This window comes from Oncorhynchus keta, chromosome 18 (assembly GCF_023373465.1).
Source record: "Oncorhynchus keta strain PuntledgeMale-10-30-2019 chromosome 18, Oket_V2, whole genome shotgun sequence".
Classification (NCBI taxonomy): Eukaryota; Metazoa; Chordata; class Actinopteri; order Salmoniformes; family Salmonidae; genus Oncorhynchus; species Oncorhynchus keta.
Window position 1 is genome coordinate 24,360,799 of NC_068438.1, and position 13,568 is coordinate 24,374,366.

The following is a 13,568-nucleotide window of genomic DNA, read 5'->3' on the forward strand; positions in this document are numbered from 1 at the left end:
CTTGTATAATTCAAGGGGACCAGTCTGATTGGTTACCCGTCTTTGGTGAGGAGGCCCATGGATGGCACTGGGGGTATGAGCTCCAGTTTGCCCATGGTCCAGCTGGGTGTGTAAACACAGTCCTCTGGCAGCTTGATGGGCATCATACACTGACTGGGTAGCATCTTCAGCGGAGCAAACATGGAGCAGCCCGTGAATGCCTTGCATGCCTCCGACTTGTAAACAAACGAGAAGTCCTGGAGGTAGATGAGGGGGAGAAGGAAAATAAGCCACTATAATACTTCAGCAAGTCTAAGCTTAGAGAAAGTATTGAAGCTGACAACAGCATGACAAGACAGAGTATGTTAATAATACGTCAGTGTTATTCCACCCCCAAAAAAAAAAAAAAAAAAAAAAATTACACTACGAGCACTTTGCTGATACGCTGTACTTACTATGACATGTGGTTGTCTCACAGAGCTATCCTTAGATGAATGCACTAACTAAAAGTCATTCTGGATAAGAGCAACTGCTAAATGACTAAAAGGTTCATGTCAAATCAAGACCCTCCACACTAGACTGAAGTTAAAGGCCCATTACAATTTAAACATTTATTTTCCTATGTTTTAGGAATATTTCCACACCATGAGGTTGGAATAATATTCTGAAAATTATAATGCCCTTTTAGTGTAAGAGCTGTTAGAAAAGACCACATGAAATTTCTGTCCATTTTGGTGGGATGGAGTTTTGGCATTGCTTGGGGACGTCACCAGGCGGTATAAGTCACTAGACCAATAACAAAGAGTTTCAAACCTCTCTGCCAATAACGGCTCTTTTTCAGGTTACATATCCCTCATTAGGCCCCACACTCCAACCACCCCTAAAGTCCTAGCAAAATTCTTGCTTGAGAAATTGCTCTGGCAATTTGCTAAGACGCCATTTGTTATTTTTGACCATTTTCATAGAAAACAATAAGAGTAAGTTCTTAATTATTACCCAGAAATTATTTTCAATCAAGATAAAAACAGCTGCATTGTGCCTTTAAGATACCTTGATCTCAGAAGGCTTGGGGCTGCAAAAGCCTTCCTCCACCTCCATCTTGTAGTGGCTGCTAAACTGGTTCCCATCCAGCAGAGTGAGGCCCAACCCACCCTCCAGGCCACCATAGTCCTTCCCCCCAGTGTTCATGGGGGAGTAGCCCATGATGTGCTGTTCCAGAGAGGGGGGGGTGGGGAACATCTTGTGCAGGTCAGCAGAGCCTGGGGAAGGAAGGTGTACAGAGGAATCACCCTATTGTTTGGTAAATTAATGTAGGATACAGTGATGACCTAAAGAGAAACTTTAGGGAAGGAATTGGAGAAAGTGAACATACTTATGCAGGACAGAGGGTCCAGATTTGATGTTTTGTGTTCCTTACTGCCAAACTTGTCTCCATGTACACCTGCTCTCCTGGATCCAGGCTGTTGGGGACAGATCATTTTAAAAAGGCTTTGAACAGAGAGCTTTTCTAAGACTTTACACAATGTTCTGTTAGCAAAGTAGTTAGCAAAGTATCAACTTAAGATATGGAAATGGACAAAAGGATATGTAATCCAAACAATGTTGCCCCCCATGTAGATGAGAACTACAGTGCCTTCAGAAAGTATTCATACCTCTTAACTTACTCAAAATGTTGTCGATGCCTGAATTCAAAATGAATAAAATAGTTTTTTGCCCACCCATCTACACACAATACCCCATGACAAAGTGAACAAATATTTTGAGAAATGTTAACAAATGTATTAATAATGAATTGCAGAAATATCTAATTTACATTAGTATATACACCCACAAGTCAGCACTTCGTAGAAGCACCTTTGGCAGTGATTCCAGCGTTGAGTTGCCCTGGGTACATCTATCAATTTTGCACATCTGGATTTGGGGATTTTCTCCCATTCCAGATTTACTCAAGCTCTGTTAAGTTAGATGAAGAGCAGCAGTGAACAGTAATCTTTCCACAACAGATTTGGGCTTTGGCTGGGTCACTAAAGGACTTTCACATTCTTGTTCTGAAGCCATTCCAGCATTGCTTTGGCTGTATGCTTTGGGACATTGTCCTGTTGCAATGTAAACCTTCGCCCCGTCTAAGGTTGTTTTCACTCTAAAGCAGGTTTTTAATCAAGGATTTGCCTGTATTTTGCTCCATTCATTGTTCCCCTATCCTTACCAGTCTCCTAGTCCCTGCCGCTGAAAACCCTCCCCATAGCATGATGCTGCCACCGCCATACTTTACAGTAGTGGTGGTGTTAGACGGGTGATGAGCTGTGCCTGATTTTCTCCAGACATAGCACTAGGCATTCAGGCCAAAGAGTTACATTTTTTGTCTCATCACACCACAATATTTTTGCCTTATCCTCAGAGTCTTTCATGTGCATTTTTGCAAACTCCAGGTGTGCCGTCTTGTGCCTTTTTCTCAGGAGTGGCTTCAGTCTAGCCCAAATTGGTGAAATACTGTAGACTGCTGTCCTTCTGGCAGGTTCTCCCATCTCAGCCAATGAACTCTGTAGCTGTCAGAGTGGTCATTTGGCTCTTGGTCACCTCCCTTGCCTAGGTCCTTCTTGCCCAGTTTGGTCAGACGGCCAGCTCTAGGCAGAGTCTGGACATATTTTTTAAAATTTCCCAATGATGGAGACCACTGTGCTCTTGGAAACTTTCAACACTGGATATGGTTTTATAACCTTCCCAGATATGCTCCATCACAATTCTCTCAGATCTAAAGACAGTTCCTTGGACTCCATGTTATAGTTTCTGTTCTTACATGTAAGGTCAACTGTGGGACCTTATGTAGACAGGTCTGTTTCTTCCTAAAACAATTTAATGGGCCACAGCTGGACTCCAAGTTGTAGTAACATCTCAAGGACGATCAAAGGAAAGTTGATACACCTGAGCACAATTTGGACTGTCACAGCAAAGGACTATTTCATTTTCAAGAAATTTGCAAAAATCTATAAAAACATGTTTCCACTTCATCAGTATGGGGTAGCGTGTGTAGATGGGTGAGAATTTTTATTTAATCAATTTTGAATTCAGTCTGTAACGCAACAAAGTGTATTATGTCAAAGGGTATGAATACTTTCTAGAGGCACTGTATACTCTACTGACCGCAAGCTCGTCTTCGTCTGAGTTGAAGAGGTTGTCCAGATCATTGATGGACACAGCCAGGTCTGTCTCATGGATGAGGCTGGTGGAGGGTATAGGCTTCCCACCGGCCGCACCCTGACCATCTGCACACACAAAGGAAGTGCCATCAGTAACCACTCTGGATGACCATTTTATTGAAATTCCACTCGTAGTTTTATAGGAGTGATTTAAAAAAAGTTTTCAACAATAAAGGAGGAAATGCTCACCATCTGCTGAAGTCCCACTGCCATCGTCACCCTAAACAAACACCAGCGTAAAGAAATACGTTATTCTCTTGGCATCTGCTACATCACTGGCTCCCAACCAGGGGTTACTTGGTCTATCCACAGTGGGTACTTGAGAAGACCAGAAGCTTACTGGTAAAATGTACATTGGTAATTCAGGGGTACTCCAGGCAGAGCAAAATTCATTTGGTGGTACAGTAAGCAAAAAATGTTGGGAACCACAGTGCTACATCATCCCATAAGCAAAAGTGACATACACATGTCAACTGAACTAACAAATCCAACCACATTAGGTAGGATTAGGGAAAGGGTGTAGGGATAACTATGGAATTAATTCTTAGAAACTCATGTTTGAAACTCACCTTGTGTCTCTTGCTGATTTCTCTCTCCGATCCTGGTTTGTCCTTCTTGTCAGTGAAGGTGAACTCCTCGTCTCCCTCCACGAAGGCGTAGGGGTCTGGCTCCTCCTCATGGTCCTCGTCAGCCATGGCAGCCGCCAGGTGGCTGTTCCTCCTCTGGGTGTAGGTTCTCACCAGGTCGTCAGACACCTTCAGAGGCCTGCCAGAGCCAGACATCAACCTGGGAGACAATGTTACGTAGATGTTCAGTAATCATGTGAAAGCAGGGGAAACTGCATATATAATGCTCAAAGTGGATGTACAGAGAGGGAGAAACCAAATATATATCATAGGCACTCATCACCTTGGTGCTTGTAGTAAGGTTTATCATTACATCTTGAAAGAGAGGAGGGGGTAGTGTACTCACTCTGTGACAGAGACAATGTTCTCTGGCCCTCCTCCTCCCCCAGAGACATCCTGTAGTTTGTCCACAGGCAGCAGTGGTGTCAAGAAGTCTGAGGCCTTCTTCCGTGGCAGGTTGAAGTACTTCCAGGGGTTGTGGGCAGAGTCTTCGTTGGGGTTGATGGCTGAGCCCACGTAGGCAGTGGGTTCCAGGGATTCAGGGTAGGTATGGGGGAAAGGCAGGGGCAGATCAGACAAGGTCTTCTGAGGTAGCAGGCAGGGCTCAGAGGAGGGGGGATAGAAGTGTTGGTGGATGGGCGTGGAGGAGCTCTTCATGGCCCCAGGGTCTTCCTCCCCGTGCTCGCAGGGGTGGGGGCTGAGAGGTGGGGGCTGAGGGGAGCCAGCCAGGTCTTGGGGGGTCCCGTGGGTGTGCAACATGGGGGCTTTGGAAGGGGCTGTGTCTATGTGGTGCAGGCTCGGGTAGGGTCCCTCATCCTGGGTTCTAATACACAGCCTCCGGGGCTCCATGGCCTGCTCCTCAAACACATAGCTGCGGTGGTGAAAGGGTGTCTGGGGCCTCTTCTGCTGCTTCTCCCCCTTCTCCAACTTCTCGCCCAGCTTGTGTTTGGGTGGCGGCTGTGGGGGCTTGCCCACTGATGGGGGGTTTCCTGAGGTGCTGCCTAATCGTTGCTTCTGGTTTTTATGCCTGGGGTGAAGAGTCAAAATATTAGAACAGCAATTTACTGAATGTTCATTTCCAAGATGTTTGTGATAAAAATCAGACCCCCTAAAGTACTCTGGTGAGTTACAGAGAACAATTCACATCAGCCTAAAACACATGTCAAGCAAGGCCCGCGGGCCAGATCTGGCCCATGATACATTTCTATCTGGTTTGCACAATGATTTGGGTTGTCAATTCATTTTGGCCTGCTTCCATACCGCCCACGACGCTCTGCACTACAAGTCCTAGCAAGCACTGCCAACTTGATGAGCTCCAAAGACAGTGCATTGCCACACACACCCCACTCCTCCCAGACCCACACATACACCCACCCAACCAGGAGCCAGCTCGTGCGCTGTAACACCTCATTTGCAGCAGCCAAGCTGTTTTCCTTAATGGTACTGACCAAATCTACCAGACCAAAAGTTTAAGTTGTAGGCTAAATGTTGATGCCAGGTTTCAGTTCCATTGCTGTAGCCTACAGACAATGCCATCTTTGATGTCAAAAAGTTATTAGATAAAGGATTCACACGAGTATAAATTAATACTAAAGCACACAAGTGAGTATGAGTTAAAGGTTGAGTCATCGACTTTATGAAATTACTGCTTGATGTGCTGTCCCATTTACAGACCAGCAGAGGGAAAAGGCACAGGCAGTCCTCCTAAGCTACTAAAATGTTTAATTCTGGCTTCGGTTTATAAAACTTAAAACAAAAAAAACCTGCAACAAAAAGCTTAAAATATTATTTATTTTGGCCGCAGCATGTTACCCAATGCACATCTGCAAGCATAGGCCGGACAAATATTATTTAAGTTAAAATGCTATATTCAGCATCCCACGTAAATGTATAAGTGGACATCATAAAGGGGCATATTTTTTTTAATAAATATGGTCAGTTTGGGTCGCAGTTCTATTCACGTTTTATTCTAAAAACAAACATAGGCCATGTCTGGACTGTAAATTCATTGTGTTTTTTCAATATGGCCCGTGCGGTGATTGAGTTTGACACCCCTGTCCTAAAACCCCCACCGTTTTATAAAACGTGATCCACAGTACCTTGAACAGTTGCAGTGTGCCCTATGCGATGACTCCACAAAATCCCATACTCCCGTTTTGTCCCCCTCCTCCTCCTCACAGGTGCCATTGGTCAATGTAGCAAACTTCCTCCTGACAAAGAACCAGACAAACAGAGCTCAGCAGACAGCCTCTCCTTCAATAGACCAGTAGTATGATATGAATCAGTAGGGTGAGGTGACAGGTCGTGTACATACTTGCTCTGGGCCCGGTTGGTAGTGCACTCCTGCCACACGCTCTCCACCACCTGGGCAGCCAGCCTACGGGGGATCTTGCTGTCATGGATACCACTGCTGTTGGAGCTGAAACCATCCACTGTCAAGCACAGCTTTAACCACCTCTGAGCTGCCTGATGATCTATAGCAGAAAAGATAGAGAAACACTTAAGTGATAATGCCCAAGAAGCCAGTGTTTGGAGGATATACAGTACTGGCAGAGGTGTTAGCCCAGAGACAAAACACTGGCTTCGAGGGCATTATCACTTTTATAAGACTGGTTACCAACAAACTCAAAATGATTGACATATTTTCATTTAAAAAAAAGTTATTCTGATCAATTTATTCATACTATTTCATCCTTCCACAAGACATAGTCCTGACACAAATCTAGGGCTGCTACCTATGCAGGCTGGTTGTTTGTTCTATCGGTTAGGTTAGAACCAGTCGTTAAAGTATTTTTGTTTTAAATCTAAGGATCGACCCAGTCGTTTGTTCTAAAAGTTCCATTGCCACAATGGCTGGTAACGTTCTTATGCCTTGCTTGCTAGCCAGCCAACTTTGGCTAACAGTCACGTCAAACAGCACAGCCAGAACAGCAGCAAAGTAGCTGAATATTGTTTAAGCTGTTTTTCTAGTAAAATAATTTGGGATACATCCATAACAATGAAAGCGCTAATGATGCACAATTTCACCTGGCATATAACATTTGCTCTCTCGCCAGGCCACTGTTCAGAATAGATTGCTAACTGCACAGCTAAAACAATAACTTCAAACTGAAGCTGAAATGACAGCAAACTAGCAGCATTTTGTGATTTTCTATTGACATTTATGTAACCCCAGTAAAAAAAGAAACGTCCTCTCACAATCAACTGCATTAATTTTCAGCAAACTTAACATGTGTAAATACTTGTATGAACACAAGATTCAACAACTGAGACAAATTGAACAAGTACCACAGACATTACGAACATAAATAGAATCTGTCCCTGAACAAAGGGGTGGGGGTCAAAATAAAAAGCAAAAGTCAATGCAGCTGGTGGCCACACCAGATACTAAGTACTGCAGTGCATCTCCTCCTCATGGACCGCACCAGATTTGCCAGTTCCTGCTGTGACATGTTACCCTCACTCTTCCACCAAGGCACCTGCAAGTTCCCGGACATTTCTGGGGGGGAATGAACCTAGCCCTCACCCTCCGATCCAACAGGTCCCAGACATGCTCAATAGGATTGAGATCCGGGCTCTTCACTGGCCATGGAAGAACACTGACATTCCTGTCTTGCAGGAAATCACAGAGAACGAGCAGTATGGCTGGTGGTATTGCCATGCTGGAGGGTCATGTCAGGATGAGCCTGCAGGAAGGGTACCACATGATGGAGGAGGAGGTCTTCCCTGTAACGCACAGCGTTGAGATTGCCTGCAATGACAACAAGCTCAGTCCGATGATGTGACACACCGCCCAAGACCATGACAGACCCTCCACCTCCAAATCGATTCCGCTCCAGAGTACAGGCCTTGGTGTAACGCTCATTCCTTCGACAATAAACGCGAATCCGACCATCTCCCCGGTGAGACAAAACCGCAACTCATCAGTGAAGAGCACTTTTTGCCAGTCCTGTCTGGTCCAGCGACGGTGGGTTAGTGCCCATAGGCGACATTGTTGCCGGTGATGTTTGGTGAGGAACTGCCTTACTGGTTAGGCCTACAAGACCTTAATTGCCTACCGTCTGTCTGTAAGCTGTTAGTGTCTTAATGACCATTCCACAGGTGCATGTTCATTAATTGTTTATAGTTCATTGAACAAGCATGGGAAACCGTGTTTAAACCCTTTACAATGAAGATATGTGAAGTTAATTTGTAAAAATCCAATAATGTGAAGTTAATTTGTAAAAATCCAATAATTTTTGAAAGACAGGGTCCTGAAAAAGGGAGGTTTCTTTTTTTTGCTGAGTTTTTTATGCTGATTCATGATAATCGACTGGCTCGTCCTGACATCAGACACGTTCATTACTATGGGACAGCTGGAAATCGAATGTCAGAGACCGGCAAGGTTAATACAAATCTCCTTAATACAAATCTTTTAGTGTAGATCTATTACATAAATTGCCTGGCTGGGCTGATGAGACAGTGGATTGAGCAGTCAGATGAAACAGAGTAAATAGGTATTACAACGTCAGATTTAGCCAGTGGTAATTTGTGGAATAGACATCGCCTGGAAGGCGGCATTTATCCAATCAGCATCCAGGATTAGACCCACCCGTTGTATACATTAATAATACTCAGAAGGATTTACTAATACTACTTACCAAAATAATCAGTTATGAGTTTCATGTACATGTACCTATCTAGGGAGTTTTTTCTAGCCACTGTGCTTCAGCATTGCTTGCTCTTTGGGGTTTTAGGTATCTGTATAAGCAATTTGTAAAAAGGGTTTTTATAAAATAATTGAACCTGAACGCATCAATATTTAATAATTCAAAAGATGGACACTGAAGCCAGACAGCTACTCATATCCTATTACACCTGCAGTGTTTTTGGTCCTAATAGACTAATTAGTAAATGGTAAGGATACCCGTTTGGGCTTCCTCTGGTGATGTGGGAGGAGTAAGGGTGACAGAGGACATGGCATGATCTTTGTGGGTCCCCTGGCCCTCACACAAGATGGCTGAGGGGTTGGCTGAGCCCTGGGCGGCTAGGGCAGGGAGGTCTGACTGGGGAACCAGTACTAGACAGGCAGGGTACACCATCCTCACTCCAGCTGGAACAGATCAGCACAACACATTTTGTCAGTGACAGCCTCATTCAGAAAACACACACAATTGCAATACTACATACTAACCATGAAAATAACACATCCACACACTGGACAACACGCAACTGTAGCAACATCCTCCATCTTACCAACAAGGACCTCCACGGCTGCTAGTGAGTCGTCCTCCCAGTCTGCGTCCTCCATCTTGTCCTCGGGGCGGTCCTTGGCGCTGGGGCTGATGGGATAGAACTGCCTCCACTCCTCAATGAGTTTCTGGGTGGGGTGGTCAGACATCTTGAAGGACTGGCCTGTGACCGTCCCGTTCAGACCATATGGACTCAAGATGACTGGAAAGGAGAGAGGGGATATGAAGTGTGAGGTCAGCACAGGTCAGAATAGAGTCGTGACTAGAGAGAATTCATTTATGACAGCAGGCAAGACTATGCTTGAATTATAAATACTACTGCAGCGGCATTGCCTTTGACAAAAAAATATAATTAAAATCTATGGAAATCACAGTATCTAACCAATGACAGGTAGTTTAACTGTTGTCTCAATAGGCCATGGCTGGTTAGACCCACCTTGCAGGGGGCTGGCATTCTGCTGTGCCAAGCTCAGGTGCTCTTCACTCAGTCGCTGGACAGACTGGTGCTGGGCAATCTCTACGCTCGTGCACACATTACTGTCCCCGTGCAGGAAGAAGGTGAACGCACACGACAGGTGTTCACTGCAGAAGGGATGGAAAAACACGGTCAGTCTCAGATTCACCTGGAAATATTGGTAAGACATTCCTTAGAGAAGCAATCCGAGTGAAACATAAGATTCAATGTCTTATCAGATACAGAAAACAAAATGACTTATTCTCATTTGGATTCACTGTTACAGGTTTCCTAAATGCAAAAGAAAACAATTAAAAGGTTTGAACAGGGAGGTATGTTGTCCTTGACCTGACAGGATACTTCAGACATGAAAGAAAAAAACTATACCAAAACAATCTACAGTCATATGAGGCTGTAAGCAGGGTTTGGGCTGGAAATGAAACTGAAAGGCAAACAAAGATTTGCTGCTGTATGCAGAGTAAAGATCTTCTTGCATGATTTCTTGACAAACGGAGCAAGTCAGGATACACTGGTTTATTACAATCGGTGCCATCTTTCTGCCTCAGGCTCACTCATGTTATACGTGCACTGAACAGTTAACAACAGTAAATGTACAGATTTTAAAAAACAAACGACATCCAGGGTTTTCTTCTGGATCAAAAAGGAGCGTAGGTGGTGGGTTTGGCGTGGCAATGGGTGCGGCACTGCCGAATCTCTACACCACCATCTTGGCTGTGTAGGCATTTTAAGCCAATCTCCTGCAATTTTCACCATGGAGTAGAGATCATGAAATTTGCTACAAAAATATATAATTTCTACATATTCTGCCATGGAGTAGAGAATGTTATAGTTTTAAAGTTAATTTCCTGCCATTGTATGCATTTTGCCATGGCTAATGCTCAAACAAAATCAAAACTGCTAAATTAATTATTTTGGGGATTTTCAATTCTCCCTGTCTAGATTTTATGTTGGTGATTGAAAACTAACAAATACATTATTACAGAAAAAGTAGGTCTATCTTTTCGACATACTTAATATGTGGTTTTAAGTTCACACTGAAAGCATTTGTCCATCCCAAAAGTGAATTTTTTTTTTTAAATTACACCGTTTGGACGCTTTGGCGGCCCGCCCAAGGATTACAATGGCCGAAAAATCCCTGTTTTCCAGTTAAATCGTAACAGAAACTTTGATTTTCTATTAGGTTGAATCAAAAGGTGGGAATGTTGGCACGAGAAGGCACAAGACAGGGTTATCAATGTCAAACTAATCTTGACAATCAAAACTTTTACAGTCTGTGTTACATAGATAGCAGCTCCAGTACTTTGCTGGAAGGATAATAGTCTCAACATCCCAGAAATACAACTGATGCCAGGCTATTGGTCTGTTCCTAGAGCGACAGGCCCATGTCTTCACCAGAGAGAAAGCAGCTGGAAATCCCGATGAGGGCGCTCCACGAAGACGTGCCCACAAGAAAAGAAAACTGCTTCCCCAAATGCTCTCTGTTCTTTAAAATCACAATTTAACCAACACCCATCTATTTGTGTGACTACCTGGACCTATCGATTGGTTTTTAAGTATTGAAACCAAACCATATGGATTTGAATGAAAAGTACTTGAATAGACATGACAGTAAATATGAGCAGCAAACAATCTCAAATAGGCGACATGCCATATTAAACAGCATATAAACACTAAACTTGTCAGCAGCAGGAAGAAGGAATTTAAATAAAATATGTTGGTAGGGTACATTATTCCAAGGCTATAGCCTACAAAGAAATACATTGTGAAGCATTGCGATTGAAACACAATAAGCTGGTAGGGAAATAAACCCTTGGCATCTAAACATTTTGTTATATTAAATCATTAGTTTATAAATTATAAGCTGTGACTTACTTAGAATTAAAAACAAATTACACAACCCCTTTTTCATGATGTCCAATTGGTATTTACAGTCTTGTCCCATCGCTGTAACTCTCGTACGGACTTGGGCTGTGCAGAGATGCAGAGTAAAAAAAAAAAAATGGTAGGCCCAAAAAGGTTTTTAGGCAACATAACGCAATCAAAACAGAAAGCTCCTTGAATGGGGGAATATGCCAGGCCTATTTGGCCAAAATCAATTACGGCCTATTCTATAAATAATACAACGGAAATGAAGGAAACTTTTAAGAGATCCGATTTTTAGTTTATAAATACTTGACTCAGTTACCGACCCACCACATTCCTTTCTTTTAGCATGTGCACAGAATAAGTATCTTGCTTTTGGGATATGCGTCTTCAGATTCCACAATGATTATTTAGTTGTGGACACTACAAGCACCACACTCCCTCCCTTGGTACTCATCTTTGTAAGTCACCCTGATTTAGCACTTGTGTGCTTTATTGGTTTCTTTATGAACATATTTAGCTAACTCCAAGACAGTAGCTAAAGCAAGGGGATATAGCAGCACACAAGTAGACGACAAATGCATGCTGGGGCGGGCATGCCCTGAGCTGGTGAAAAGAGCGTGCTCTACTCACATACTGTCTTATATGCCATAAAAACCTACTTCCAGGTCACAATGGCTGCTTACTGTGAGGAAAATGGTCATTGAGGCCTGGCCTTCAACCAGCATGGACAACAGACAGGTTATTTTAGTTTCAATTAAAAGTGATCCTCCAAGACACCTATAGACCAAAATGTGATCACCTAGTTAAAAAAATAACAGACTATTATAAAATTGAAATGTTGAAACAAGGCTTTATTTCCTCACTAGTGCTGCCCAGCCAAGCGGGCTAAACACACCAAAATAGTTCCCGTTGACAAGGTTCGTGTAAAACAACAATGCAGACTCTGCATTAGTCCAAAGACCAGACAGTACAGGTGACAGTGAGACCGCTGAATCTCACTCACACACCAACTCATTTTCACCAAGTCCAAGGAGGCACTGCTCTTCTTCAACACCCACTTGTAGAGGTCTTCATCCTGAACATTGTGGCCAATTGTCACACACTTTACACCCGTAAACACACCATGACAGCTTAACACCCCAGTGATCATGCACTGCTTGAATTAGCAGGGCAGGCAAAACAGGCAGGGCTTAAATTAGCCCATTAGGGCTCTCCAGGATTCCCCCAGGCCCCATTTGAGTGCAGGGGGAAGCCAAAACTGTGATGTCATTCCACTTAAAGGCACCTGCATGCTTCCCAGCCGAAGAGTTCTTGCATATACTATGACTACATAAGCTGTTAAGGCAAAAAAAATGTAGGACGCAAGCCAATGTCTATGCCCCTTCATCTAGGTTTGGTCAACAGTAGGGATTGTTCAATTAAGTACGTTTGTTTTCCCGCACATTTTTTTCATTGAGAAATACTGCACCAAACATCTTAGATGTAAAATTGCTCAACTAAGATCTTCTCTGCAAAAACCTCAGAATGAATGACAGATTTATTCAAATAAATCTGACTATTTTGAGGAAGTGTATACTTGCTACGGCTTCTCAAATTTACAAACACTACTATTGGTGCTTTTTTCTTGTTTTTCAAGCTAAGGTCTTTTAAAGGCTTATGCGAGCACACTCGTTTGGTCAGCCAAGTCACCAGGAAAACTAAAGCATGCTGACGCATAACAGGGCAAAAATGACTACAGTATGCATGTCTACTCACAGCAGCAGAAAATAATTATCTGCTGCTTGTTCAGCCTGAGAAAAGGCACCACATATATTCCCTAATGTTCCCAAATGATCTAATGGCAGTGTAGTAGTTGTCTGGAATCTGAGGTAATTTATAGATCAGAATCTGTGCAGGGCTGACTCGCGTGAACATGCATACATTCACCTGCCCCCACTAAAATACGGACAACAGGAAACTGTCCAGACATCCAAGAAGTAATCCAGCAGATCTATTAACAGAAAAGGATACTGAAGTGTGAATGGCTACTAAACATATGCTGCCTTTGAAGAGCCAAGTGTCCTAGGGGGATTTCAATGAATCCATCAATCCAACGAACCTCAGGGTTTATTTCAAGAATAAATCATAAGAGACAAAAGCATCAGATAGGGAGTCACTGACAAAGTGTGTACATTTCTATGGCCTGTGTGTTAAA

The 13,568-nt window shown here is 43.4% G+C and overlaps 1 protein-coding gene across 1 annotated transcript in view; it reads right to left on the bottom strand.

The window, feature by feature from the left end:
* The window catches only part of LOC118397483 (mediator of RNA polymerase II transcription subunit 13-like), a 30,495-nt gene that overhangs the window by 12,999 nt on the left and 3,928 nt on the right, over window positions 1-13,568 (bottom strand). Inside the window, exons 4-15 of the mRNA XM_035792259.2 lie at window positions 9,470-9,615; window positions 9,038-9,235; window positions 8,709-8,894; window positions 6,117-6,276; window positions 5,902-6,012; window positions 4,149-4,829; window positions 3,746-3,962; window positions 3,366-3,396; window positions 3,121-3,242; window positions 1,352-1,439; window positions 1,030-1,238; window positions 37-236 (exon numbers count right to left, since the gene is read on the bottom strand). Of these exons, the coding sequence (XP_035648152.1) occupies window positions 37-236; window positions 1,030-1,238; window positions 1,352-1,439; window positions 3,121-3,242; window positions 3,366-3,396; window positions 3,746-3,962; window positions 4,149-4,829; window positions 5,902-6,012; window positions 6,117-6,276; window positions 8,709-8,894; window positions 9,038-9,235; window positions 9,470-9,615 (2,349 nt within the window). The remainder of the gene's footprint in view (window positions 1-36; window positions 237-1,029; window positions 1,239-1,351; window positions 1,440-3,120; window positions 3,243-3,365; window positions 3,397-3,745; window positions 3,963-4,148; window positions 4,830-5,901; window positions 6,013-6,116; window positions 6,277-8,708; window positions 8,895-9,037; window positions 9,236-9,469; window positions 9,616-13,568) is intronic.